The following is a 25,312-nucleotide window of genomic DNA, read 5'->3' as shown; positions in this document are numbered from 1 at the left end:
CAACACAATTTTACCAGTTTGGAAAGAAAATATTCAAGAAAGAAATTTTGGAATAAGAGAAATTTAGGATATTATAATTTGGAATTTAGAATGAGAAAACAAGACTTTTTAATTCAAAAAATTTAGACTTTGTAAAAAAGGAAACTAAAGTCATGTAAGGAAAAACTTCTCTTAAGAAAACTCATGTGATGTGAGATCAAATAATGGAAACTTTTAAGGAGGAAAGTACATTCAAGTCGGTAAAGTTTTGACTAGAGTTTAAAAAATAAAAAAATAGGACAATCAGTCAATCTAAAATTAGCAACCCAAAAAGTGAAGTAAAAAAGGGCTTAAATTTTTTTTTTTTTGCATATAACATGCTATTGGTATAACCTTTGATTATTCTAATATAGATCTCTCTCTATAAAGATTGGACAGAGAAACGGTTTGTTAGGTTAAAATTAGGCTTATAATGATTTTTTAAATATAATTATATATATATATATATATATATATATATACATTTTTATTATATATAAATTTTTGTTTGTTGGCACAAAATGTCCCAAAAATTGAAGTTTTTTGTTATTGTCCAAAACTCTTTTATTATCTGACCTTTGCTGCTTCATATGTCAATTTCTCTTTGTAAAAAAATATGATTGCAAAAATTATTCTTGTATTAGAAACTAGACACAAAGATATTTTTATAAATATAAATTTTCTATATGAGAAATTTTAGTAAGATAGTGCGAAATCCAATAAAAAATTTGACTATAACGAAAAACTCCTCAAACTTTTTCATCTTCTTTCTCTCTTTCTTCTCTATCTTCTTTTCCTTTTCTATTTTAAAAGTTAACCCACTTTGATACCATGTTGATTTCTAGGGTCTACAAATGTTAAAAAAAGAAAGAAGAGAAAGAAGAAAAGTTAGGAAAGAGGAGAAGGGAGAACCCTTAACTCATGGGAGAGAGAAAGAGAAGGGGAAAAACAAAGAAGAGAGAAATTGAAACAAGAGAGGCTAGAGCTGAATGTAATCCATGCCCCCATGCCTCCGTCGAAGTGTGAAGATTAAAATTTTAATAATAATCTTAGGTTATACGTATTAAGAGAAAAAAAGCATAAAAATGCTTGTGTAATTGTAAAGTCCTACCACCTCTTGTTAGAATATTTTCCTATTTATTAGAATGTCATCCTACACACGTAAATGTCTTTTTATAAGAGTTAAAAGGAGGATGGCAAGAACAAGAGAGAGATAGACAGAAAAGAGCAAAAGAGAGTGAATATTAGTTTACTCTTACACATTTTATTTATAACAAACAAATCTTATCATAATTAGAATCAAAATCAAATTAAACTACTCATATCCTAATTATACCCACATTAAATTTACTACAAATAAGATATCAAGAAACATAAAAAACAATTAGGAAACCTCTTCTTTTGAGTTTGCTCCACTTGTATATATATATATATATATACACACACATATTATCACTCGCTAGAGAATTCCGGGCATGGATGTATCAGGAACCATCCTAGATACCGAAATTGGTGGGAATATTCCAAATTGTGGAAAATGATGGACGTGCTAAGGAAACAATTATTTCTGATCTGCATGGATCATCGCTGGTACATTCCTGTCTTATAGGCAGGCAATGGCACGTTCACCCAAGCGCGAAGCCAGATGTGATTATTGGTTATGATGTAGTTTCAGGCACCAGAGCATATGCAATGGACCCACAAGAATATGCCGTGGGGCCGAGAACGGAGAACCTCATTCCCAATCGCAGCCGAACCGGTCTCTCACCGCCCTTATCGCGGTGACGTCATTAACCTAGCTCTTGTGCGGAAAAGTGTGTGGAGATAAATTATTCGTCTCCCACTAAACCAGCTCGCGCCACGCGGCGACTACCTGGCACCGATGAACCAGGGCATCTTGCAACCATGGCGGTCATTCCCTCCCATTCCCATCTTCCCTCACTATCACCCTTCTTTCTCTCTCCCGCTCCCCTCCTTTTCCATTTTCTTCATTTACGTTTTTTAATTTTTTTTTTTTTTTTTTTGTAATTTTTTTTTTGTGCCCGTCGCTTCTCTGATCGGAGCTCTCTACTTTGTTTTCTCTTCGTCTGTGGTAAGGGGAAATAATCATTTTTCCCGGTTCCTATTTTTAAGTGATTTCTTTCTCTAGCTTGTGGATCGTGAGGTGATCGTCGTTGGGCTTCAGGATTGTTTCTATCGAATTTCTGTATACAGGTATTGCTCTGGTATCTGTAGCTCTGTCCCTTTCTGTCGCTACGTGCTTCCGTTGATGCACATTTTTGTTTCCTGTCCGAGTACGTTGGAGTTATGTATCTAGAGATCTCCAAGTTAAGCATTCGGTCCTCTTTGTTATTTAGTAAAGAGTAGTTCGAATTCGGGTTTGGTTTTGACCTTCAAATTTATTGTGGTTTCGAGGCTTGTCCTGGTGGGTAATTTTCGCTTTTGATGGGAATTCTCGTGTTGTCATTGTTATCTCCGACGCCTCCCGTCGTCGGTTGATGTCGGGAAGGAAGGTGCAATCATTCGGGTCTTTCGCTGGGGTTGGGTACGGAGTTCTTGTCGACTATCCGAGAAGCCATGAATGGTTTCGGATCGGCTCTTCACAGCCCTTGATCCTAACCCTGATGTGCAACCGAGGGCTGGAGTGCTTTGTATCCTCGCAGTCTGAACAACCTATCAACGGCCAACAGGCTGTGCACATGATGGAGCGTTCTACATCTCCTTCTCCCGTTAACTCGCCCACTTTCGGACACAACGGTGAAACCCCTCGGATCAAATTTCTCTGCAGCTTTGGCGGGAGCATTCTCCCCCGCCCTCTCGATGGGAAACTCCGATATGTCGGAGGTGAAACTCGTATTGTTAGCATACCTCGGGATATCAATTATAGTGAATTAATGCTGCGGATGGAAGAACTCTTTGAGGGAGCCACCACTTTAAAATACCAGCAACCTGATGAAGACCTTGATGCGCTAGTCTCTGTCGTTAATGATGATGATGTTACTAATATGATGGAGGAGTACGATAAACTGGGGGCTGGCGATGGATTCACTAGACTAAGAATTTTTCTCTTTTCGAATTCTGACAATGACATGGCACACTTTGATACCGATGAGAGAGAAACAGAACGGAGATATGTAGATGCCCTGAACAGTTTAAATGACTTGCCTGGCACAGAGAATAAAGTTCAAGGTGGGTCCGAACAATTCTTGCCATCACCTGGACAGCCACAGTTTAATCTACGTCTCAACATTCCTCATCCTCCAGTTGGCCAGGGTCTGAACCAACAAGCACATGCTCCTAGGTACAACCAGAGTGAGGTTGAGTCTCCATGGAGTCCGGCATATTATTCCTCCCCAGGGTCTCTTGCTCCTCAAGATCCTCGATTAGACTTCCCATCCTCACCTTCAGGAGGTCGGTACCGAGTCTCATTTGGTGAGTCACATGACAGATTGCCTGAAGACTATGTCCGCCAGCAGGTGAATCATCAGTATGACCATCAGCCTCAAACTTTCATGGAGAATGTGGTATGGATGCCACCGCCAGGAGCTGCAGTTGGTGATCAAGGTAGTTTTCCTGGCAATTTGGGTCATACTCATAGTGGTAGCAGTGGAAATAACATATGTAAGCATTGTCGAAGGGTTTTTCAGAGACCTCCTGATTCGCGATGGAGGCAAGGAAAGCCCCATTTGGAACACATGAGTTCCACCAATGAATTTGCTCAATTGGCTAATCCATGTCCTGAGTGCTTCAATGCTGGAGAGTGTTTTTCATTGAATCAGGAAAGTGAACCGCACTCTTTCTATAATGAACCTCCTAATCACGAAACAGGGTGGGTTATACACCAGTTGAACCAGAGACAGGAGGAACCTAGGCCCCTTCTATCTGGAGCTGGACGAATTAATGAGCAATATAATGAACCTCCTAATCACGAAACAGGGTGGGTTATACACCAGTTGAACCAGAGACAGGAGGAACCTAGGCCCCGTCTATCTGGAGCTGGACGAGTTAACGAGCAATACATAGTGGAAGGCAGTGGCATGAAATTTCCCTTGGAAGGCCATTCCTTGGTGCCTAATTTTGGCACCCAAGAGGATCTGCGGTTTGTCTGCCCTGGGGCTGATTTGGGAAGTGAGAGGTATCATGAACATGCTATCGGGAATGGGCACCATCTACATGTTCACGAACAAACTCGTGTGGGTGGCCCTCATATGCATATCCCAATCACTGAAGAGTGCGGAATTCGTTATGGGAATGTCCTGCCAAGCTATGGTGTGGATAATCTTTATCAAGTTCCTCAGGGTTCACCTCCAATTCAGGCTTTTAGGAGACAAATTCCAAATTCTATCCGTGGAGGTCCATCATATGAAGCATTGGGATTGATTCCACAAACTAATGGCACAGTTCATGCAGGGTTTATGAGGAGTCCCCAAGAGGGAAGTCCAAGATTTTCTCACACTGTTTTTGAGGATAGAAATCCTTGGCCTGGACAACCACAGAAAGTATTTGGACATGATGGGTCATCTATCATCAGCTCGAATATGGTTATTCATGGCAATGTGGACTTAGTTCAGCCTCAACCAGACATGCAAGACTTTATTGTTTCTTCCACCCGAGTTTTGGTTGATGACAAACTTGCTTCCTCACCTGTTTTGGAGCACCAAAGTACTCCTAAAAATGCCAATGAAGTCATTTCATTAGGGAAATTACCGCAGGACAAGGACATCCGTGGGGAGACCTGTGCTACAGGGAACAGAGAAGTGGTGAGGGTTGATGATGTGCAAAGTAGATCATCTCCAAAGAAAAACCAAGAGATAGGGTTTGATACGAATCATGTAATTATTAATGAAGAGAGTGATGATACCACAAAAAGAAAGGACCAACCAGCTATTCTTGAGTCTGGTAAAGATGAGGCATCCTTGGTGCAGCCTTTAAATTTATTACCTGAGTTGATTGCATCAGTGAAAAGAGCAGCACTGGAAGATGTAGAGGAGGTGAAGGCAAGGACTCAAGAAAATGATGGCTCATCCTATCCTAATGCTAAAGATTCTTCGCAGCATGATTCAGAACCTACAGTGAGCATATTGTTCTCTTATGGCTTTGACAGTATCCATATCCATTACCAATATGTTTTCTAATTATCTTTACTTTGGTTTTGTTTCATAGGGTGCACATATGGACGTTGAGCATGATTCTGATAATGAGAATCCAAATGAATCCATGATTGAGCCTACAAAAGCAGAGGCTGAGGCATTGGCTAAAGGATTGCAGGTATCTATATTTTTAACTTTATCTTAGTACACGGCCATTTGTATTGTTTCCATGAATATGATTTGCTATTTTGTTTGTTTAGACAATAAAGAATGACGATTTGGAGGAAATCCGAGAGCTTGGCTCTGGCACTTATGGGTCCGTGTACCATGGTAAATGGAAGGGTTCTGATGTTGCCATTAAAAGAATAAAAGCAAGCTGCTTTTCTGGAAGGCCGTCTGAAAGAAAACGTTTGGTAGTTTCTGTTACTCTTCTCTCTCATATTTTCCTAATACATGTCTCTACCATGTAAATGGAAAACATCCTCTGGTCTTGCAATGTGTGACAAGGTTCCCTGTGAGCATGTTTTATTCTTTCTGCTTGTGGCTTTTTGTTCCTTTAAATCTATGTCAGATTTCATTTTTCTCTACTTAAATCTGAAGCCATTTTTTTATTCTAGGTTTTTGCTGTCTTTGTAATATATGAAACCCATATTTGCGCATTTGTTGCCGATGTTATGAGAGGGGAGTATAGCTAAGGATAGAAATTTAGAAGGGGAAGAGAGAAAAAGAGATGACAGGAGAGAGAAACATCATACAAACACATGCTCCATTGCGAGTGACCTGCCAATGGTAGAAACTTTGTGTGAGTTGTGCAATTTTCTTCTGTAGTTCTGACAGAATGGCAATAGGTTTCAGAATGCTTGTGCACACCTAATTGTCCTCACTATTAGGAATTAGCCTTAATAGTTACAAAACCACAAGCAAAACCATTCAAAGAGGGGTTAACTTGTGACAAAGCTTCTTACTGCATCATGTGGTGTCTGTAATGGTTTTTCTCTCTTAATAAAACTCTCTTGCAATTCTAAAAAAAAGAAAACTTCATACTGCATTAAACAGGTGGAGATTTTAGATTCAGGAATTGGCAACTGCGTTATTGTATCTTCGTAAAAATGACGTTATATAAAACCAACTAGGGAAATTGATTGATCGAATATCTTATAAATTTGACTCATTGGATTTCTTACTAGATAATGTACAGAAAAGCACCCAATGTCCCAAGTTCAATCATCCTTCTGTCTTGTTAAGTCTCTATACCATGAAATTTTGCATTGGCATTCTTGAACTTGTACTTTATCCTGTTGCTTGGTTGATAGTATCAATCTCTTGAGTTTGCCAGGTGTGGTATGCTACCACATGCCCCCAGGTTTTTGTCGACTCTGTTTTCATTTTTTGTTTATCTGAAAAATGTATTTTGCAATAATTATGATAAATTGCAGAAGGGCAAATAAGATGTAGCAAAAAAATTTGATGAGAACTGTGTCATCCTCGTCAAATTGTAAGAGTTTTGTTCTACTACTTGGGCTCTATTACTTAGTCCTCTTCCAACCATTTTACTCTGTTATTTGCTAAATAGCTGTTTTCAAGCCTTCACCACTTTTGCCAGAGGGGTCAGAAAAGAGAAACCTCAAGCTTTAAAAAAAGAAAAAGGAAATGAAAATCCCTAATAACCACGTGAAAGGGAGTGCACCGGTCATACAGTTAGACCATTGTAAAGCTTCCTGCAGAGAGATCACTGGAGGGTCACTAAGATCTACAATTTCTTCTGGGCAAGGTTAAGTTTTGTGTTCAGTAGGCCTTTATCCTAGTCAAGGAATTAGTGAAATGGTCAGCTTCCCTTGGGGGTGTGAGTCGAGGAAATCTTGAGCTAGGTTCTTATGTTTTCAATCTTATCAAAAGATCTGTGGAAGCGCCAAGACAGAGGAAATCTCCTATCAGCTCAAGAGATGATGGCCATGGAATTGCCTTCAACAATCGTCAAACATAGAAATTGGTTTTGTAGGTCTTTTTGAAAAGTTTCAAAGTTTAACACTCCTTGTTAGTGAACAATTACATCAGAGGCTGTGAAAACAAGCAGGTTTCTTCTTGAGCTATTATTCATGTCACTACTAGTCCAAGATTGCCTTTAGAGCTACCATCAAATTTCATTTTTAGGCTATCCATCCAGAGGAGGTGACCAAGCATGATCCTCTCCATCCTGGGATCTAGTGAGGCAGCAACCACTCTCCAAATATTCAGGATTGAAAAACTTTGGAGGTGATGGAAATCAGGGAATTTGCTTGCCCAAAAAGAGTAGCGCAGTAAATTTTTTCTATATTCCCTCCTTTGAAACAGTAATGGGCTTGAGAGGTTTGATAAATTTCTTCCAAAGTCCTTATATACTATTTTTGAAAGAAAAAAAGTTCTTATATATTATGGTAGTAATAGAGGGTCTCCAGAGATTTCACCCAGATTTGGTATCACGCTTTTGAATGTTGGAAGCATGTAATGGATGGAAGTGGGAAGCTTCCAGAAAAATGAAAAGAACTGCAAACTGGTTCATCAAATCTCATATGGAAGGAACATTGGTGAAAGGTGGTGATTGATTTCCCTCATCATTGCAGAGCTTAGAATTGTCAGGATAAAGGCTTCTCCTTTGCAATTGATTAGGTGTGAGGAATTTCCAATCAATGCACACAAAAGAAAGTGTTTAACTTGATGTGGAGCGATTTTCTAAACTCAAGCACATACAGGATTCAGTGGGCATCATACCATGGAGAATAGTGTACAAAGAAGCTACCGTGTACTCACCTGAGGTATTCTATTTCTGAACCAGCTGATCCTCTCCAAATGTGGTTTTATGATGATTGATAAATGTGGGAAGAAGCCAGCTAACACTCAAGGATTCCTCATACTAAAGCTTTATTTTAAATTCAGGTTCCCAACCCAAGAGGTTCCGATAGTAGGCTATTGAGGCATGCACACAAATTTGAGTATCATGAGCAATGCTCTAGAGGGACGCATCTCCCTCAGAGCTATCCTTGGTTGAAGTTTATGACCAAAATCTCATTGTTGCCGCATTTGATGTGAAGAGTCTAATTCAGGATGGGAAAGCTTGCAAATTACTTTTCAAAATATCCAGGAGATGAAGAAGGGAAGTTCTACGTGAGAACCATGCATTCTCAGGCTATAATATTTTGAAATATTCAAGTTTTGTTGCATGGTTGATTGATCATTCTGAAGCACTAGAGCCATTTAGTAAGGAGGCTTGATGTATTCTTTTGATTACTTCTATGCCTAAGCATGATATGCATACAAACCTCCTGCAGTTTACAAGGTGATACTTAAAAAAATTTATTTCATACTGTGAATTTGGGTCCAAGGCCCATCCCAAAATGACTAGCCAACTTAGGAAACCTTTTTCCCAAATAATAAATTCAAGATCTTTGTACTAACTAATCCATGTGGACTATTCTTTAACACCCCCCTCATGTGTAGGCCCTTTTTTGGCTCTACAAGTGGATAGCTTAGGTGTAGGCCCTCATTTGTGGCCTTACAAGTGGATAATTTTAGGTGTAGGCCCTCTTTTGTGGCTCTACAAATGGATAGTTAAGGTGTAGGCCCTCTTTTGTGGCTCTACAAGTGGATAATTTAGGTCTAGGCTCTTTTTTGTTGTTCTACAAGTAGATAGTTTAGGTGTAGACCCACATATAATTACCTGCTCTGATACCATGTGAAGTTGGGTCCAAGGCCCATCCCATAATGACTAGCCAACTTAGGAAGCATTTTTTTCAACTAATAAACTCAAGATCTTTGTACTCACTAATCCATGGGGGACTATTCTTTAACACATACTCTTCTCTTATGGAAACAGCTTTCCATAGGCACAATGCGGAGGCAACGCTAAACACTTGCAGGACAAAGGAGAAACTAGATGTAGTTGAAGGCCCATTATTGGTGAATTTAATTTCTCTTACCTGACTGCCCCCTCCTCTAGTCTTGTCATCCAAAAACACGCCAAAAAAAAAAAAAAAATTCTCTTACCTGACTATGGGAGAAGAGGTGATGCAGCAATGTTTTAAATTCAAGGCATAACAAAGTTGAAAGCATCCTCAACAATTTGGGTAATCTAGATTTCAGCTTTTGAACTCAAGTTTGATGGGTCGAACTTTGAGAGGGATAGAAAGTAGGTTCTGTAGGCATTCTGTGTCTGATTTGGAACAACTTAGGATGAAGATTTCAGTGCTCCTTTTTGAGGTTGAAGTAAACTTGGTTAATTCATACCAAGTGGAATTCGAGAGGCTGGCCAAATGGGGTGACTAGCCTGAAAGGGCACAGGTAGTGTGTTTTATTAGTGGCTTGTAGTCAGAGCTTGTGCCAAAGTTTTGAATATTTAAACCTAAGTCACTGTTAGAAGCCATTGATGGCACATATGCATGAGGAGCACCACATGATCTTGGGAGCTCAAGGTGAATAGGGTTATCTGAATCTCAAAATTTAGTTCTTGATAACCCAATAGTTCTACATGATCAGCATTAATAGGGAATGCAGGGGGCACATTAGCAATCGAAAATCCCTCAAGAATATGACCCTTAAGGAAATGAAAGTTTGTAGATCTAGGGGTCTTTTCTTCAGCGGTCACGAAAAGTGCACTTGTAGATACCTCTGTAAGTGATTCCAGCTTTTCTTGTTTGAGGACTTCAGAGGTATATGTGGATGACTTTGGTGTGTTTGAGAAGAACATCTATAGAAATCTGTGGCCATTTGGCTGGGGATGACACCAGCAGCACTAGCCATGGCCAAACCTTGAGAACGTGGTTCTTTGTATGGCTGGTGGAATAGTAGCAACTGTGATAATTAGTTTGCTTCAATAGTAATTTGGGTTTAATTGATTTTAAAGTGTAGTTATTGATTGATAATAAGCTTGAGGTAAGTTGTAAGGTTGTCTACTGGGGGGTGTGGGGTAGTTTTGGTATTATTCTGTTATGAGCTAGTGTAAACATGTGCAGGGGCATCCACTGGATCCCTTCAAGTTGCAGAGATTTGAATGAAATAAAAAGTATTCCATGTCAAAGGTGGAGCAGCTTTTAATCCCTAACAAAAAAAAATCTTTTCTCTCTCTTTGTTTTGTCGAATTCCAACTCATTGTCTTGTAAGTCATTCCATTATCACGGCAAATAAACGGGTTCAAGTGATTCACCGAACCAAGGTCTGTGACATAGTAATGTATCCTTTCAAAAAAATTCCTTCCTGGTGCCAAAATTTGTAGTTATTTTGTTATTTTCTTTATAAAAGTCACCGGAAACTTTATGGTTGTTAATTATTCTGCCAATGGTTCTGTTTGGGTGAAATTACATTTTTAGTTTATGCCTATTGTACAAAACCAAATTCACTTTGTGATATCATAATCCACCTGTCAGAAGCATAAATTTCCTTATTTTGATAATCTTTACTTATGTTTGTTGGATCATGTTTTCACTTCCTGCCTGATGGTCTCAATGTTCAATACTTTAAGTAAATGTGTTTTCATTCTTATATTTGAAGCACCCATGGTTCCTGCTTAACTGTTGAATGTTTTAAAAATATTTACAGTTTTCGTTTTTTTTTGTTTTTGAATGTTGATTCCATCCACACATTTTTCTGTAATTAAAATTTGATAATTGCTATTCGTCTTTCTTGCACTACTCTTCTCATCTTTCAATAGAAACAGTGCGAGACTTCATGATTTTTTATTCAACCTTTGCATGCTAATCAGCTGCTTGTACTGTTGCACCTATAGATAGCAGATTTTTGGAAAGAGGCTTTGATCTTGAGTTCCTTGCATCATCCAAATGTTGTATCTTTCTATGGTATAGTTCGTAATGGTACTGATGGTACTCTAGCAACTGTTACTGAGTTCATGGTTAATGGATCTCTGAAGCAATTTTTGCAGAAGAAGGACAGGTAACTGGTTGTTCTAATTATCATATTGGAAGCTTCTCTATCTCTCTCATCTGTTTATCCTGCCCCTCTCTTTTTTATTTTTTTTATTTTTTGTTTTTGTTCTTTTTTATAGAACAATAGATAGGCGTAAGAGGCTTATAATAGCTATGGATGCTGCATTTGGGATGGAGTATCTGCATGGGAAAAATATTGTCCATTTTGATTTGAAATGTGAGAATCTATTGGTGAATATGAGAGATCCCCACCGCCCTGTATGCAAGGTAATTGAAGTGGTCCATACTTGACATTTGGAGTTTGTATTGAGTAAGTGAAACATAAATTGTAATTCCTACTGTATCATGATGATTGTGGAACTACGATCAGTTACTCTTATAGGTTTAAATTTATGGGTTGTTAATGGCTCTTTGTAGATTTGGAGTTTGTTTCAACATAATTAAAGTTTGAGAGTTGGTCAAAGCTTAAAACAGTTGAAAAGACAAGCTAAAAATGGAAAAAGAAAAGACTTGTACTGCTCTTGAAACCATTATGTTACTGCTAGGCATTTGAATGAATGTTTTGAGATCTTAGTTGCCAGGTCCTTTTTACGTGAAAAATTCTTGACATATTTCAATATATCATTTTCTCCTTTTAGATTGGAGACTTGGGGTTATCAAAGGTAAAGCAACACACTTTGGTGTCAGGAGGGGTACGTGGAACTTTACCGTGGATGGCACCTGAGCTTCTTTCTGGTAAAAGTAACATGGTTTCTGAAAAGGTGAGGTTGCTGTGCTTGAGGGGTGAATTTTTACTTGTGCCTGTAGTCAACAATAAGTCCACTGATCTTGTATATGCTATGTTGATTGTAAACACTTAATTTCTTAAATTTCTTATGGTTCTTTTGTAGATTGATGTTTACTCGTTTGGGATCGTCATGTGGGAACTTCTTACTGGAGAGGAGCCGTATGCTGATATGCATTGTGCTTCTATTATTGGTAGGCATTATATTGTGCTTCTATTATTGGTATGCATTATATTCTGAATGGTTGCTGCTTCATCTTTAGGAAGTTGTTTGCTTTCTGTCTTTTTCTCTAATACGGATGTGAAAATGCATATATCGATCCTTTACTCCCTTAGTCATTATTATCTTTTTTGAAAAAAGAATTTCATTAGGAGCAGAAACTACAAACAATATGAAGGAGCTTAACAAAGGAACAACTCCCCCACCACAATCGTTCTACAACAATGGGAGTGATTTTTTTGTTGTGGAACTCCTGTCCTAGACAAAGAATTGGCTATACAAGTGTCTTTGTCATTATGTCACTCATTACAGTTTTATCTCTGTCAATTTTGTGAGAGAGAGAATGCGATGAGGGACCCGCGATCGGATGAGAGGGACCAGTGAGGAAGACCGAGCCTCCACTTCCCACGAGGAGCTCGGGGCATTCTCCCGACTGCAAACCCCCCTTCTCCTGGTTCATCTCTTTGGGAGAGAAACAACCCAGATCACAGCAACGGCAACAATCACTCAACCTTGGAGAAACAGTAGCAGAAGCAGAAGTAGGCTCAACACACAGCGGAGGAAGAAGACCCGGGTTGGCAAACCGTCATCAGCAGAACGTCCCGATGAAGAAAACGGCTAAATGAAGATCGTGATTTCGAATTTAAAAGTGGGAATGTTTCGATTTCACTTAGGCGAACGAGAGAGAGGATTGGCGAAATCATTCGCTTTCTCACTAGATCCGGCACGAAAAAATCCTTTATTTCCATCCCAATCCAAGCAGTGGATGCCTTTGTGACCATCTTCGATAAGATTCAGGCTGGCAAAACTGGCAGAGGATTCGGGCGATCCCTTCTCACGGGAGACCTAGAATTTCAAGTTCACACCCAATATCACAGAGGACAGATCGAATGTGTCATCACTCAGCGACGAGGAGCTCTGGTCATGGGTATGCTTTTCTTCCCACAAAACTCCGCTTCTAGACTTGGCTGGAAAAAATTTCGAGATACCTTGCTTCAATCCTGCAAAAACCAAAACTTCCCCCTCTACCTGACCACACTCCAGAAAATACCCAAAACCACCCACTTATATTTCCACCCTCCTTACAAAGCCTGAAGCCGAGCGCCAACCTCCCACCCCTACCCCCTCAGATTACAAAACATGAAAACCACTACTCCCTCACCCTTCCAAGCCGAGCTATGACTGAAGGAGAGCGTTGGCTGTCTCAGGCGTCAATCATCTTTGTCCACACAAACAACAACTCTGGCCAGCAACTAAAACAATGGATTCATGAAAGAGAACCAGAGATTGAGATCCAAGCCACTACCCATATTCAGGACCATAAATGGATCATCGTCTTCAACTCATCCGAAGATTGGAAAAAAGTCCACAAACTGAAAAGCGAGGTAGGATCCCCGATCTTAAAAATGGAAGATTGGACCTCTGAGCTCACATCCACCATCTCAGGCCACTGGGTGGTTATCCACGACATCCCAGTGGAGTTACGCTGCAAGCACACCATCAAGTGTCTCATGAGCATTTTTGGCAAGCTTTTTTGGTCCGAAGAACAACCCATGAATCTACAGTGGGAGAGACTTTTCCTTCGGCCAAAAACCCCGGTAAGTGGTACTCAATATGTGAAGCTCATCTCCGGCGACACCTCCTCTTGGGTCGTACTGGAGTTCGACAATCTGGTCATCCTCCCCGCCTTGCTCCCTGACTCGATAGGTTCCCAACTAAGTCCAAATTAGTCTGGGTTAACTCAACCAAACTTTAGTTAACTCGGATCCGAACCGAATCTGAGTCACACGAGGACCAAGCAGGGACAGCTGTCCCAAACCAAAATTCGAAATTCAAAAATTCGAATATCTTGAAACTCCTCGGACAGAAAGCCCATCACCCTTCCTTCACAACACCCACCTGGCCGCAGTCATCCGTCATTTCAAATCTCTCCACACCTCGGGCAGAACGCCCATCATCCTCCCTTCAGCTTCGGGCAAACAGCCCGCCCAATCAACTCCTGTCAAATCTCCCACGTTACCTCCAGTTGTCAGACCAGCCCCCATCCTTTTGCCCACCTTGGTCAGATCACCTGACATATCCCCCCCTCGGAAAGCGCACCCATCTTCACATCACCCCCCTTCAACTCGCCGGCCGTCAGGCCCCCTTTCAATTCGTCGACTGTTAGTCGATCTAACAACCCACACTCCCCAGAAAAAGCCACCACATCTCCCTCGAAATCCTCCCCAAGCTCTCAATCCCAAGACATTTCTCGGGCCCCGCCAGCCTCTCCAGCCCCAATGCATACCTTGTACGCCATTCCTTCTTCTTCCTCGACTTCTACGATACCCTCCCTGGTTCCAAGGAATTTCCTTTCCTAGGCAAATCATGCGCCCCCATGCTCTGTTCAGATCCTTACCTCTTCCATCTTACTTCCTGTCACGCATCCCCCGAAAAGCCAAATCTCCATTTCGTCTCACCTCCCTCTCACCTTATTCTTGTCAATGGATGGGAGCTATCACTCGCCGCCCCTGCCACCTCGAACCACCGAAACTTCTACTCACCAGAAAATCTTCTCAATGCGTCCTATCGTAACCCCCCCACTCCTCTGTCTCCTATTAAAATAAATGAATGGTCCGTGTCTGGATCATTCTACGAAGCAGATAATCAATGGAGCCCAAACCCCAAGGCCTCTCCCAACCTCATTGAATGGCAAGGTTGTCTCACCCCGCCAAACAAAGCTTTGCCAAATTGTATAAATAGCCTCCCTCCCCCCATTCTTTGTCTTACCCCTTTAGCAACTATCAGACCAAAGTCCCGCGACCCAATGGAACCCTCAAGTTTCAAAGGAAAAGCTCCATTCTCCTCCCTAAACCCCAATGACAAAGCCCCCACGTCGCCCTCAAGCTCTAAAGGCAGAAACTCCATCCCCCCTTAAACTGTCCCATTCTCCCACAGAAAAAGTCTGAAGAAGAAACCTCCCATCACTCCGTTCGTTCACACTTACTCCAAAAGGAGGAAGACGAAAAAAGAAAAAAACCAAAAGAGCCCGCTGCCAAAGCCTAACATTTCGACTAGCTCTCCGTCCACTACTCCCCGTCCAAAAACTGATTATCTGGTCAACTTCGCTCAAATAGCTCAGACTGACGCCCAAATGGACTTTATCCGATTCGTCAAAGAGCAAGAGCAAGTGCAAGAGTTTCCTTCGCAGGAGTTCGAGGAAATTACCAAATTTGCGTGGGAATTCTCCTAAGCCCAGAGGAGGATATCTCTCCATCAGCCCTAAAATGATTGTTCTTTCTTGGAACGTCAGAGGAATTGGATCACGCTTTAAACGTGCAATCATCAAGGCAGCCCTTTTTGAATCTAAGCCTAGTATTGTAATTTTGGTTGAGACCAAACTACAGTCTTTTGATAATTTTGTTGCCCAGGAATTATGGTATGATCCTTACCCTGAATGGGCAAAAGTTGATGATGTTGGGCATTCTGGAGGTATTCTTGTCCTCAGGAACCCGAAATTTGTTGAAGCTATTATTTCTCATCCTGGTCTTTTTTCCATCGGAATTCAATTTCGAGGCCGTTCTTTGGGGATTTCTTGGGCTCTAGCTGGCATATATGGCCCAACTCGTTACTGCCTTCGTGCATCTTTTTGGGAAGAAATCCTCCTCCTTGCCCAACTCTGGGACCTGCCATGGATCTTGGCTGGGGATTTCAAAGCCATCCTCCAATGTTTCGAAAAAAGCCCTCCTGCCATTCGAACCACCTCCAATATGCGAGCCTTCTCTAATCTCGTGAGCAGTCTAGAACTTTCCGAAATACCTCTCTTTGAAAAAAAATTCACATGGTCAAATGGCCAGAATCCCCCCGTCTTCTCCAAACTAGATCGTTTTCTTGCCAATAATGAATGGCTCCAAAATTTACCCAACTCTACTGGTTCTCAATAAGATTGGGTCTAATCATTGGCCGATCCAAATCGACACCCATCCTCCTGCTTGGGGTAGATCTCCATTTCGATTCAAGAATTATTGGATCCTCTCCGACAGCTTCATCTCCAATCTTGCTAGATGGTGGCAAGAGCTCTCTCATCACCCTAACCCGGGATGGACGGTCCCTTTGAAACTCAAAGCTCTGAAGACAAAAATCCGCCAATGGTCTCTCAGCCAACGCACTACTGCTGTTTCTCAGAAAAATTTGATCTGCCGGCGTTTATCTGAGTTGGATCTCCTTGAATAACAAAAGTCCCTTTCTTCCCTTGATGTGTCTCTTCGAAATAAATTAAATCTTGAGTTGTCGTACTGGAAGCAACGAGCTATATTTCGTTGACTGACTGAGGGGGATGGAAACACAATTTTTTTCCATGCTATAGACTCGGCCAGAAGAAGGGTTAACCATATCACCTCTCTCCGTCAAGGGGACCAGGTGATCACGGATAGCCCTGAGATGGCTAACATTCTTGTGAAGTTTTTCACAAATCTTTACTCTAAGGAGCACTTCAACTGTCCTACCCTTTACCAACTTTGATTATAACAGCATTTCCTCTTCGGATGCGAACTTCCTGGAACGGCCATTCAGTACTCAGGAAATCAAGACTGCTACTCTTGGCCTGTCGAAAGATAAAGCCCCTGGTCTAGACGGCTTCAATGGTGAGTTCTATCAAAAATTCTGGGAGGTCATAAAAAATAATGTTTTTGCTTTTGTTCGAAATTTTCATCAAATGGGGATCACTCACAAGAACGTGGGTGCTTCTTTCATAGCCCTTATTCCAAAAGAAGCTAACTTTGCCTTACCTCAACATTTTTGGCCCATTAGTCTCACTACAACTTTTTACAAAATCGTTGGACGAATTCTTGCCAATCGTCTGAGATTCCTCCTTCCCAAGATCATCAGCTCTTGTCAATGTGCCTTTATACGTGGCCGAAATATCCTTGATTCTGCCATGGCTGCACATGAACTACTGGATTCCTTAAAAAATTCAAAAAAACCCAGATTTATCCTGAAACTCGATTTTGAAAAAGCATTTGATCGTGTGAATTGGAAACTTGTTGACCAGCTGTTTCATAAGATGGGATTTGGGACACGTTGGAATTTTTGGATGAGGAGCTGCATTTCGAATGTATCATATTCTGTGTTAGTTAATGGTAAACCTTGTGGGTATTTTAATGCCACAAGAGGTATTCCGCAAGGGGAACCTTTGTCTCCGTTCATCTTCACTCTCATTGCTTAACATCTTGCCTCTATGGTCCGTCTTGCAAAAAAATCTGGATGGTTGAAACCTATCTCGGATGATCCAACTGAAGATATCTCCCTGCTTCAATATGCCGACGATACTATTCTCTTTGGGGAGGGTACGTTAGCAGAAATTTCTCATATTAAAGCTCTATTAAATTTATTTGAACTCTCCTCTGGTCAGAAAGTTAGCTGGTCAAAATCCTCAATTACTAGCTTTAATATTGATCCTACTGTGTTAAATTCCATGGCTCAATACTTGGGATGTAAAATTGCAACGCCTCCATGTTCATATTTGGGATTGCCTTTATCACCTACATTACCCTCCAAAAGCTCTTAGCATCCTGTCATTGAGTTTGGAAGGCCGTCTGGCCACTTGGAGAGGACGATTTTTATCCAAGGCTGGTAAACTGGTTCTCATTAAGTCCTGTATGCATGAAATTCCTTCCTATTTCCTTTCCCTTGATCGATGTCCCTTCTCTGTTTGCTAAAGAATTGAACTGCTCAAAAGAAAATTCCTCTGGGGAGGACCGAAAGGGGAAAGGAAATACTCTCTGGTGAAATAGGCTGAGGTATGTAAATCAAAATCTCTTGGTGGGCTTGGGATCCGGGATACTGTCATTACAAATTCAGCACTGTTACTTAAATGGATCTGGAAGTTTAACTTATTTCCTTATTTTAACTTAGAGAAAATTGGTTGCGGCAAAAGAAAATAAATTGTTGGGTTGGTAGACTGAGGGTGGGTGATGTAATAGGTTCTCCTGTATGGAAAAAAATTGTAAAGTTACTACCTGCTTTCAAATCTGCTATAAAATGTTACTCGGGCACGGGTGTGACAAGATTTTGGACCGACTGGTGGAATGGTGCACATAGCTTCAATAATAGCTACAACTTGATTTCAAATCTGGCAAGAAATATTGAAGCTTCTATTTCGGACTTGCGAACTGATTTAGGAGGGGGGAACCTAAATCTCCGAAGATCACTTTCTGACTCTGAGGCCTAGGTAGCTTCTGACCTAATTACCATGCTCTCTTCGGTAAGTCTAAAAAATTCACCAGATACTCTCATTTGGATGCCCAGCTCGAAAGGTAATTTTTCAACTTCCACTGCTTATTGCTTCCTAAGTTGTACCAACCATCCACAAATCAACCATCCATCTGCGATTGCGTGGACTCTACATGCTCCCCACGTGCTAAAATTTTTATTTGGACCGCATGTTGGAACAAAGTCCTTACTTCAGACACCCTAATTCGAAGAGGTGCCCATGTCCTAGACTCTCTTTGCCCCTTTTGCCAAACTTCTACGGATACATCCACCCACATCCTTCTACATTGTGAGTATGCCTTTTTTGTGTGGATCAGCCTTTTAAACAAAATCGGTCTCCAATTCTGTTCCTCTCAAAATCTCCCTTCAACCATTCTCTCAATTACAAATACCAGCCTTCCAAAACTCGGTAAATTACCAATATCTTGTTATGTGGGGCATCTTATATGGGCATTATGGGAAGAAAGGAATAATAAAAAATTCAACCTAAAGTTTATTTCTAAAGAAATATTGGTCAAGTTACTTCGTGGATTTTGTTGCATAAGAAATTCCGTGATCTTCGAGGATCAAACTTCCGAGAAAACTGGCGAATAATTGCTGGAATGTCCTATCCCGCAAGGCCCCCTCGTATGGCGATTTGGTCCCCCCCCCCTATTGGCCATTTTAAATTGAACTTTGATGGTAGCGCATATGGTTGTCAAGGCCCTGCAGGTTTTGGTGGTGTTGTTCATGATGAAAATGGAGTTTTTCTCTTTTCCTACGCCAGGCCAAATGGAAATTCGGACTCTACGACTGCTGAATTAACCGGATTATTTAATGGACTTCGGATTTTCAACAAGTCGTGCTTCTGGGCCCCTCTGTATTGAAGGGGACTAAAAAGTCGTTATCAATTGGTGTGCAAATAATGAATGTCCTCCGTGGCGGCATTGAGATATGTTTTACGATATATGTAATTTAACTTCTGCTTTAAATTGTAAATGGAATTATATTCTTTGATCTGCAAATCATTTAGCTGATGCTCAGGCTAAACTAGGCTTCTCTCTCCAACACCTTGTTGTGGAAGGAGGCCCTGTTTAGCAAGGTATTGTAATCTTTTTCTTTTTTTTTTTCTTGTTAATACAGCTTACACATCTTATTTCAAAAAAAAATCTCTGTCAATTTTGGTGAGGAACACTCCTCTTCTCACAAAAAAAAAAAAAAATCAGGTTGAGGAATGATGCTGTACCTGGTTAAATTTTATCTTTTCTAGATAGTGGTGACAAAGATTGAAAATGTGAAATTAAACCACAAAAAGTAACATATAATATTGGCAAATAACCACTGGTTATACGTGTGAACCTTGTGGGGTTGTTCATTACATGTTCTGGTATCTAAATTTAAAGTGCTAAGGAGAGTGCAGGATTTTAATGTCAATGCCTTGATAATGGCAGCCTTCAAACTAGTCCAGAGGGTTTTTCGATCCCACATGAGCTGAGTTTTGCTATGACTTGACAGTCCACAAATTGTAATAGACATCAACAGAAGAAGACTTTTTTGTAATCTTCGTGCTTCCTGAACAGGTCAGTTTAGAAAATCAGCAGGTGCTCTTGAACATGACACTTAATAAAACCACAATTTTAATAAGCAGGTTAATGGAACTCAACGCTAACGAGATTAACATGCCAGTTTGTTTGAGCACACTGCTAGTCAGCTATGTATGACTACTGCGTTTACAATTGCAAGGAAAAAGTAACATGCAGAACTGCCATATGCATTTTCCCCTGTGGAATGTCAGCAAAAACTCAAATTCTGCAATTGTTTATGATGGTGTGGTGACTGTATTAGTTAAATTATGAAAAGAGTTCTCTCCGCTTGACTTTGCCGACCTCCCTCAGAATCCATGTCTGATTCACTCTTAGCTTTTCAAGTCCAATAACAAGAGCTTTGGTTATTCTAATGTTAAACATCTACGTCACCAGAGAAAAGAAACTATGCACATGATATGAAAACCAATATTCCAAGTTTGCTATTCATGCTCCCAGCTACAAATTGTTCCTCTGCCTCATTGTTGTAATGCATGCTGCCTTCTTGGTAACTTGTATGGACCATACTAAATCACTAATCTTCAGCACTTCTGATGTGGCCAGGCCTGTTGTTGGCTACAAGGTGCCTAGATTTTACTCTATTCTAGTCCTCACTATCATCCACATATGTGGGAGTGCTCTTGAACAAAATTGATTGTTTGAACATTTAAGTGATGATGGCAAACAGAAGAAACAGAGGTCACTTAAGAGCCTTCCATTTAAATGAACAATAGCCCATTTGAAAAAAAATATCAGCAATAGTTTTTGTGGATTGTCTAATGTATTTGCATTATGGGACTGTTAGAGTTTCGTGGGTTTGATCCATGTTCTACAGCTTGTACTCTGTACAGCTATCTTAAGTTTGATTGAATGCTTGCATCTCATTTTCATTGATCCGGAGGTGAAGAGTAGCTGTAGCTCAGAATGGTTTTTATTTAAGATGATATGACCTTTCTATGAGACCACTCAGTGATATGATGGGGTGGAGATTAGCAAATTCGTGTCATGATGATATTGATGATCTCGATATTTACTAAACTTTGGTTTCTCAGTAATTACCAAACTTTTGTTCACGGTCACTGTACTTGATAAGTTCATGATGATCTGGAAAGAGCAACACATGGACAATGACTAGGGTCATTTATTTTTGTTCATGATACAACTTGTTTATGTTAAGCCTATTTTTTATAACTAGCCATTTGCTTCTTTCATCAATTTATGATGACATTGGTGGTGACATTTTTAAAATACATGGAACCTATTATACATCATTTTTTTTTGAATGTTAATTATACATGTTAAGGAATAGTCCCACATGGATTAATGAGTACAAAGATTTTGAGTTTATTAATTGGGAAAGGGGTTTCCTAAGTTGTTTAGTCATTTTGGGACGGGCCTTGGACCCAACTTAACATGGTATCAGAGCAGGTACTCATATGTGGGCCTACACCTAAACTATCCACTTGTAGAGGTACAAAAGAGGGCCTACACCTAAAACTATCCACTTGTAGAGGCACAAAAGAGGGCCTACACCTAAAACTATCCACTTGTAGAGCCACAAAAGAGGGCCTACACCTAAAACTATCCACTTGTAGAGCCACAAAAGAGGGCCTACACCTAAATTATCCACTTGTAGAGCCACAAAAGATGGCTTACACCTAAATTATCCACTTGTAGAGCAACAAAAGATGGCTTACATGTGAGGGGGAGTGTTAAGGAATAGTTCCACATGGATTAATGAGTACAAAGATCTTGAGTTTATTAGTTAGAAATTACGTTTCCTAAGTTGGCAAGTCATTTTGGGATGGGTCTTGGACCCAACTTAACAATACATACACACACCATTTAATCCTAGTGAGACTTGAACCCAAGACCTCACATTAGAAACCCCCTTCACCATGTTATTTCTGAGGAAGGCCCAAGTCAGTTGAATGTGGCCATCAAACCTTTTATTGTGAAATATGTGCTACAAACAGTTTGCCTCGATCCAAAATATTTTGCCTCTATCATGGGGAGTTGATGTATTTCATTTACGTCAAAATAAGAGATTTAAGTAATAAGTTTGGTTTGATATTCAGATTTGGATAATACAATTTCACGGCTAAAACTCTATTGAATGGTCTAGCAAATGGATTTTGACTTGTATCATGTGATTGTACTTGATGGAAGAATTTTTTTTCAAGTTAAAAGAAATTTCTTTATATACTTGCTTTAAAAATTTACCAAATATCTCATATCCAGAAGGATATTTTTTCTTTAACTTTTGACTTTTTAAATTATTTATTTTATTCTATAGATGTTTCATGTGAAATTTTCTTATTTGGACTGATTCTGAATGAGAACATGACAGTAATACTTTGATCTTGTATAGGGGGGATTGTGAACAATACCTTACGCCCACATATCCCAACATGGTGTGATCCTGAATGGAAGTCTTTGATGGAAAGTTGTTGGTCTTCAGATCCTGGGGATAGGCCCTCGTTCTCAGAAATTTCTCAGAGTTTAAGAAAAATGGCTGCAGCAATGAATGTGAAGTGATTGGTTTAACCCATTGTCGTGCACCTGAACATCTGGGATCCTTTTTCTTCTCTTTCTTACTATATGCATCTTCATGGTTCTGAGGAGGAAAAAAGACTAGGTTACTTTTTGAAACATATACAGGTCAATGCTGGTATATGCCTCTATTAGGGCATCTACGCTTCTATAGTGCTCCTATGCAAAGTATTGTTTTCTTCATAGAGTACAGCCATGCAGTCATAATGGAGTTTACTATCAAAGACTACAGAGTTCAGACTGTGTCAGGAGCCATGCATGTCTGATAAAAATGTGAGTTACCATTGTGATACTACTATTTACTATCTTAGCAACATGTAAGAATCTCAATCTATTAGCAAGAAGTAATTTTGCTTTATTTTTCAGGGTCAAATTATTTGGATTTGCCACTGTTGTATAGATTTTTGGCAGTTACTTGAATCAGGAGGATCATGTGCTCTTTATGTTCCAGGTGGAATTGGTATGAAAGAATGTAAATAATTTCAGTGGTATAACTGTGTTCTACACTTCTGGAGCAATACATATGCTAGTTCTTGGATTGTACTACCGGTGCAATTTTTTTTTTATAGTTTTGCTTCTAAAATGTATAACTGTGAAACTATTATTTTATTAGTATATATCTTTTTGCAGATAGACTAGTGCTAGGGATAAGAAGATATATCTGTATGTGTAACTTCATTTTTCTCATGTTTTTGTTGGGTTATATTGTAATACCTCATCTGTTTGATCTTGATGACTTTGAGTTGGAGAAAATACAAATTACATTCTGGGTTAGTGAAAATGGATGGGCCTCATGTTAACCTCATTTGAAGATCATCCTTCATGTGTGGTTATAATCAGGAGTTAGGACAAGCTATTTAAAGGACTGATGATGCATCTATATGATTTTTAATTTGTCTGCATCCTTACTTTATTTAAATCTCTATTTTTTTTTTATCTACATGTGTGATCCATGTTATGATTGATGCAGCAAATTAGTAATGTTTTCCGTGCAGTAAATTGATAAATGACTATCGTGTAGTTCATCTATCTCTCCATTTGATCTTCTTTACCCATAAAGTGAGACTTGGTGAATAATTTTTCTCCAATCCATTTTTTAAAGTGTTATGGTGTTAGAATGTCCTCTATTTGTAATTAATTCATGAGAAAGGTTTGTCAAATCTTTTCTGATGACAGGCCAGCATGGAAGTTTGCCTCTGTTATGAAAATTAACTAAGATGGCTGGGATGGGTGCGTCTATTTTCAGTTTGTTTAGTGGTTTTGTCAATGTCACATCTTTTTCTTTTAATTTAATTTTATAACAATGAGAAAGGAGGATTCCCTAACGAGGTTCCACATGGAACAACGAGTACAATGAGCTGGTAAGCAGAGTATGTAATCAGCAATAGAATCACAGTGCTAGAAACAGAAAGAAGAAAAGAGGGCAGTTCCAGCCCAAAAGGAAACCATCGAATCGAAAAAGAGGTTCGACAGTGAGATGCTGCCTGGTCACTGCTACGTGGTCCTCTTATAGAGTTTGAGTTTCCTCAAACTACTTCTACCCCTCTTCATGCTGATAACATTAGTGCTATTCAGATTGTCATCAATCCCGTTTTTCATGAACGCACCAAGCACATTGAGGTTGATTGTCATTCTATCCGAGATACCTTGGAGAGTCGGGTGATATCTCTTCCTTACATTTCTTCAAATCTCCAAGTGGCCAATGTATTCACCAAAGGAATGACTCGATAGCGGCATCAATTTTTGGTTGGCAAATTGTTGTTGGTTGACTTACCATCATCCATTTGTGAGGGGATGTTATTGTGTATATATATATAATAGTTTAAGTGGAGAGGGGCATTATTGTATTTTTTTTTAGGGTTATCACTCACGGGACTATATGTTTCCTAACCTCTCTATCTCTCGATGATAATTTCTGGAAATCTATTGTCATAGAAGGCTTGATAACATGCCCGGAAGAATAAAACTTTTAGGTGGTCTCATTTGGCATGGGAGCCTTCAATTTGAAACTTTAGGTCTGTCCTGGAATTATATGCCTAGGCATCAAACTTTCATACCCACTTCAGGAGATCAATCCTTTGTCAAGATGGCTGACAATATGTTTGAGAAAAGCTTCTAGTTATGGAAGATGCAATTGTTGCTCTCACCGTTCACAAAGTAATATAGTACTCTTGTTGGAATTATAACTACCGGGGCTTTTTGGTTGATAAAGATGTGTAACTATATCATTTGGGGGTATTAGTCTGTCTTGAATATACTAGGGAATTAAAGTGGTGTTTGCATCCTCTTTGCTTATGTGCTTTTGGCTTTAACTAAACCCAAGAATGTCTTGACAGTCTATCATCTGACTTTGGCCTGTGGGGTCTGCATCAAGGTTAGTAGGAGAAGATCATCCTATACTGCTATTGATTTTTTATGAGGCGCTGTTATTCGTTATCCACTTATTTCACGAAGACCACTATTATTGGAACATGCATCAAGCATAAACATTGCAGAAAGAATTTGTCCCTTCAAATGAGCCATGAAAAAAGAGAAGAATGGAAGGTTACTACTGGCCTCTTCACTGTGATGTCATCAGCTATTGTCTGGTTGGACAAGTTCATTTTCTTTATTGAGACTTGATGACATCTAATCTTGGTCAGTTCTTTGTTGGTCTCTGATCCTAGTAACCCTTTGCGGCCATCTTTATGGATCTTACATTGGGACTTGAATCAGGACTGGTTCAGGACATGGGGTTTGAAAAGTCAAAGAATGGTTTATGGAACTATGATTTCTTGGATCATTTTCTACAGATAATCAATGGCAGTTATATATATATTGGTTGGCAGGGGTAGTTTATGAGAAAAAGGTAGACGACACTGAAAATTGTGATGGAGAATACCAAATGAGTGATGAGTTTGAGAAGCCATTTTTTCATGAAGGAT

The 25,312-nt window shown here is 39.8% G+C and overlaps 1 protein-coding gene across 3 annotated transcripts; it reads left to right on the top strand.

Annotated features, from left to right (window-relative positions):
• Positions 1–1,890: 1,890 nt before the first annotated feature.
• Positions 1,891–23,019, top strand: LOC137949532 (uncharacterized). Of its 3 annotated transcripts, XR_011111869.1 has the most exons (10): positions 1,891–2,110; positions 2,233–5,090; positions 5,182–5,286; positions 5,369–5,521; positions 10,864–11,027; positions 11,140–11,287; positions 11,659–11,781; positions 11,911–11,998; positions 22,207–22,661; positions 22,755–23,019. XR_011111869.1 is itself a non-coding variant. In XM_068795597.1 (8 exons), the coding sequence occupies exons 1-8, from the start codon at positions 2,517–2,519 to the stop codon at positions 22,371–22,373; spliced, it is 3,522 nt and encodes a 1,173-aa protein (XP_068651698.1). In that variant the 5' UTR covers positions 1,891–2,516; the 3' UTR covers positions 22,374–23,019. The 3 variants fall into 3 exon arrangements, 1 of the variants encoding a protein (XP_068651698.1); XR_011111868.1 differs by having other exon boundaries at positions 1,891–5,090; XM_068795597.1 differs by having other exon boundaries at positions 1,891–5,090; positions 22,207–23,019.
• The last annotated feature ends 2,293 nt before the right edge of the window (positions 23,020–25,312 follow it).

This window comes from Aristolochia californica, unplaced genomic scaffold (genome assembly GCF_029961685.1).
Source record: "Aristolochia californica isolate CCGP_79_NKW_82.1479 unplaced genomic scaffold, dmAriCali1.0.hap1 SCAF_14, whole genome shotgun sequence".
NCBI lineage: Eukaryota > Viridiplantae > Streptophyta > Magnoliopsida > Piperales > Aristolochiaceae > Aristolochia > Aristolochia californica.
The sequence above is the reverse complement of the archived record's forward strand: the minus strand, read 5'-3'. Positions and strand labels throughout refer to the sequence as shown.

Bases quoted from the DNA above. Each gene is read 5' to 3' on its own strand.
- LOC137949532 (XM_068795597.1), top strand. From the start codon at position 2,517: ATGTCGGGAAGGAAGGTGCAATCATTCGGGTCTTTCGCTGGGGTTGGG. The intron at 5,287-5,368 runs GTATCTATATTT...TTGTTTGTTTAG, and splicing joins CATTGGCTAAAGGATTGCAG to ACAATAAAGAATGACGATTT. The intron at 11,028-11,139 runs GTAACTGGTTGT...TCTTTTTTATAG, and splicing joins TTTTTGCAGAAGAAGGACAG to AACAATAGATAGGCGTAAGA.